General features: G+C 58.4%; 1 protein-coding gene across 1 annotated transcript; it reads left to right on the forward strand.

Moving 5' to 3' along the window:
* The first annotated feature begins 732 nt into the window (after positions 1–732).
* Positions 733–1,927, forward strand: LOC102262712 (musculoskeletal embryonic nuclear protein 1). The gene is made up of 3 exons (XM_014544684.1): positions 733–741; positions 1,316–1,448; positions 1,630–1,927. Exons 1-3 carry the CDS (start codon positions 733–735, stop codon positions 1,734–1,736), a joined length of 249 nt encoding a protein of 82 aa, XP_014400170.1. The 3' UTR covers positions 1,737–1,927.
* Positions 1,928–2,982: the final 1,055 nt, after the last annotated feature.

Below are 2,982 nucleotides of genomic sequence, written 5' to 3' on the forward strand. Positions count from 1 at the left end.
CCTTTAGGATCCAGCAGGGCTACACCTCCCAGGAAGCTCACCCCCTTCCCATGTGACACCAGGAGGAAGGCTTGGACCAATAATGGGCAACGCCAAGGGCAGAGAGGCTAGGAGAGCAGCCCACCCACCTGGTGACGGTAAGTCGTTGGTTCTTCACCACCATTGTGGCGTCTGTCTTTGTGGGGTCAGAGCCTGGGTGCAGGTCGGACATTTTAGAATCAAAGGGGTGAAAGCATTGTCCTGGAAAGGCACATTGGAGGCAGCAGTTACTGGCAGGGAGCTTTGTTCATGCCTTGCACTTGGTAGGTGCTCACTGCAGGTTTAAGAGTTGCTTGAATTCTTTCAAGAGCTTGAGAGCTTGACTGTTTCTCAAAGCCACTCACTTAGTTCACCTGCTATAGAGAAGCAGCTGTATTGTCAGCTGGTCACACCTCCTGTCTTTTTGGACCAATTCCAAAGGATTCTGGCTGGGAGAGAGGTTTGGTGGGTAGGTGCCCCCACAGAATACTTCCTGCAGGAAGGCCACAAGGAGAAGCACTGTGGCTGATGACCATCCCACCCAGGGGGCTCTGGGCCCACTGGACCTTTCTCTTTGCTAATCGGGCCTCTCTCCGTTTGCTCCCAGGCCTCCTTACACTTCAGTTTCACTGTGCATTTGTTTGATCACAGCCTTTTGAGGGTCAAGACCCTCACCAGGACAAGCCTTCTTTGGATCTCGGAGCCTCGGAAGTCATGTTGGAGGTGACCCTGAGCGGATGCCCACCTGCAGAGCTGACCAGTCCCCTGGCTTCAGTGCCCCACCCCCACAGCTCTGCCCACTGAGGCTGGGTGTCCCAGCTCTGGAGGGACAGACAGACCAGTCTGCTCCATGGGTAGATGCTGACGGGAATGTGACTTCATGGGCATCTGATTCCTCTACCCCGTTCCCACCCCAGAGCCCGCAAGGTAAATCCTGGCAGTTTGGGAGGAGAGGGGCAAACCTAAGGGACCCCCTGCCACCACCCGGAGAGCAGGTCTTGGCATTCACCGAAAGCCTGGAATTCAGCCTCAGAGCGAGCGCCTTTCCCCTTTGCCCACTGTGCCCAAGCTCGAGCTTGGACAGCCAGGCAGACAGACAGTGTGAGGCCACGGCTCCCAGCCTGTGGAAAAGGACAGAGAGACTCAGGGTTGGGGGTCAGGGGGTGAGGCATCGTCTGGAAGGTTTCCTGGATGAATGGGGCCTTGGACTGGCTTGAATTGAGTGAGCAGGGAGAGGTGGGAACGAAGGGGTCTCGGCCTGAAGGCCTGGGTTCTAAGAGGCTCTGGTCTCTCCAAGGCTGGCCCCGAGGGAGCCCCCATCAAGAAGAAGCGCCCCCCTGTGAAGGAGGAGGACCTGAAGGGGGCCCGAGGGAACCTGACCAAGAACCAGGCGATCAAGTCCAAGACCTACCAGGTCATGCAGGAGTGTGGTGAGTGTTCTCAGGGGACTGGGGGCCGAGGGGGTACAGATGTGTGTCAGTAGGAGGGGGTAGGATGGGGGCTCCTATGGAGCTTTTTCTAAGAATCCAAAGCTCAGAGGCTCCCCACAATAGAGGCTTTCCCTCGCCAGGAGGCTGGGCTGGGCCTCTGACCTCCCCATCCTGCCCGCAGAGCAAGCCGGCGTTGCCGCACCATCTGTGTTCAGCCGCACCCGGACCGGCACTGAGACCGTCTTTGATAAGCCGAAAGCTGGGCCTGCCAAGAGTGTCTTTGGCTGAGAAGTACATGCCACGCCACCCCCTGGGCACTGACAACACCTAGACACAGGAGTCTCCCAAGAACTCTCATGCCAGCACTCCCCTGCTCCCCTGTTGCCTCTGGGACTGCCACCCTCCCCCTCACTCTGGCCTCTCAGCCCAGGCCCTCTGTGCTAGGCCCTGGGAAACACCAATAAAGAGGATGCCCAAGCAGCCCCGGCATTTGGAGAGTATCCTTGGGAACTGGCATGGCCCCTGCGTGCGGGTGGGCATGGTCTGTACCCCCCATGTCTTTGGGAGGGTCCTTATGATCCTGAGGTGCTATTGCCACTGCCCCATCCTCGCAAGAGCCTGGGGCGTGGAGACCTGGTGCTGATCTGTGTGACCTCAGACCATCTCCCCTCTTCTGAGGCTCAGTTTCCCCTTGTCTGTGAGGCCCAGGGCACAAAACAGGCCACGTGTACAGAGTGAAGCAGGTGGGCCTGGGCTGCCCCTCCCCCTGCCTTCCACAGAAGCCAGCGAGAGGCTCCTCAGGACCCCAAGACTGCAAGAGCCAGGGACCTTGAGGGCCGCCTCCCCCTGCACCCTAGTTCTGCCTCCTCACCATCCTGCATCCCTCACAGACAAAGCCACATCAAGACTCCTGTGGCCAGTGGCAGTCTGCTTCCTGAGCTGCTCCCCCTCCCCTTGTCCCTCCCACAGCTCTGCCTGAGGCCTGGGAAGTCTGGGTTCTGGGCTTGTGTGAGATCCTTTCCTCTTCAGGCCTCAGTGTCCCCTGTGTGCATGGAGCTCTCAGATTCAGGAAGTACAGAGGCCTGTCCAGCTGTGACAGCAAGACCACGGACAGCCCAGGGCTGGGCTGGCAGGGCCTGGGCTCCCATGCTTGGCTGAGGGCTGTGCCCGTAGGGAAGCCCTGCCTGTCCCCTGGGCAGGTGGAGCTGGCTGCTCTGAGCCTTTCCCATGTCCCGGCCTAGCCTGGCCTCCTTATATAGCTGTTTCCAGGCTGGGCCTGTGTTCTCTGCCCTGAGGGAGCAGACCTTTTATTGCTGTTTGTTTTAAGAGCTTTTCCACTTTAGTCCTGGCTGGTATCGCTCAGTTGGTTGGAGAGTTGTCAAAAGGTGGTGGGTTCGATTCCCGGTCTGGGTGCCTGCATTAGGCAACCGGTACATGTTTCTCACATCGATGTCTCTTTCTCTCTTCCTTTCTCTCTCTTCCCCTCCCAAACCCTCCCTCCCTGCCTCCCTTCCTCTAAAACTAATTTAAACCG

Source organism: Myotis brandtii, unplaced genomic scaffold (genome assembly GCF_000412655.1).
Source record: "Myotis brandtii unplaced genomic scaffold, ASM41265v1 scaffold37604, whole genome shotgun sequence".
Lineage (NCBI taxonomy): Eukaryota > Metazoa > Chordata > Mammalia > Chiroptera > Vespertilionidae > Myotis > Myotis brandtii.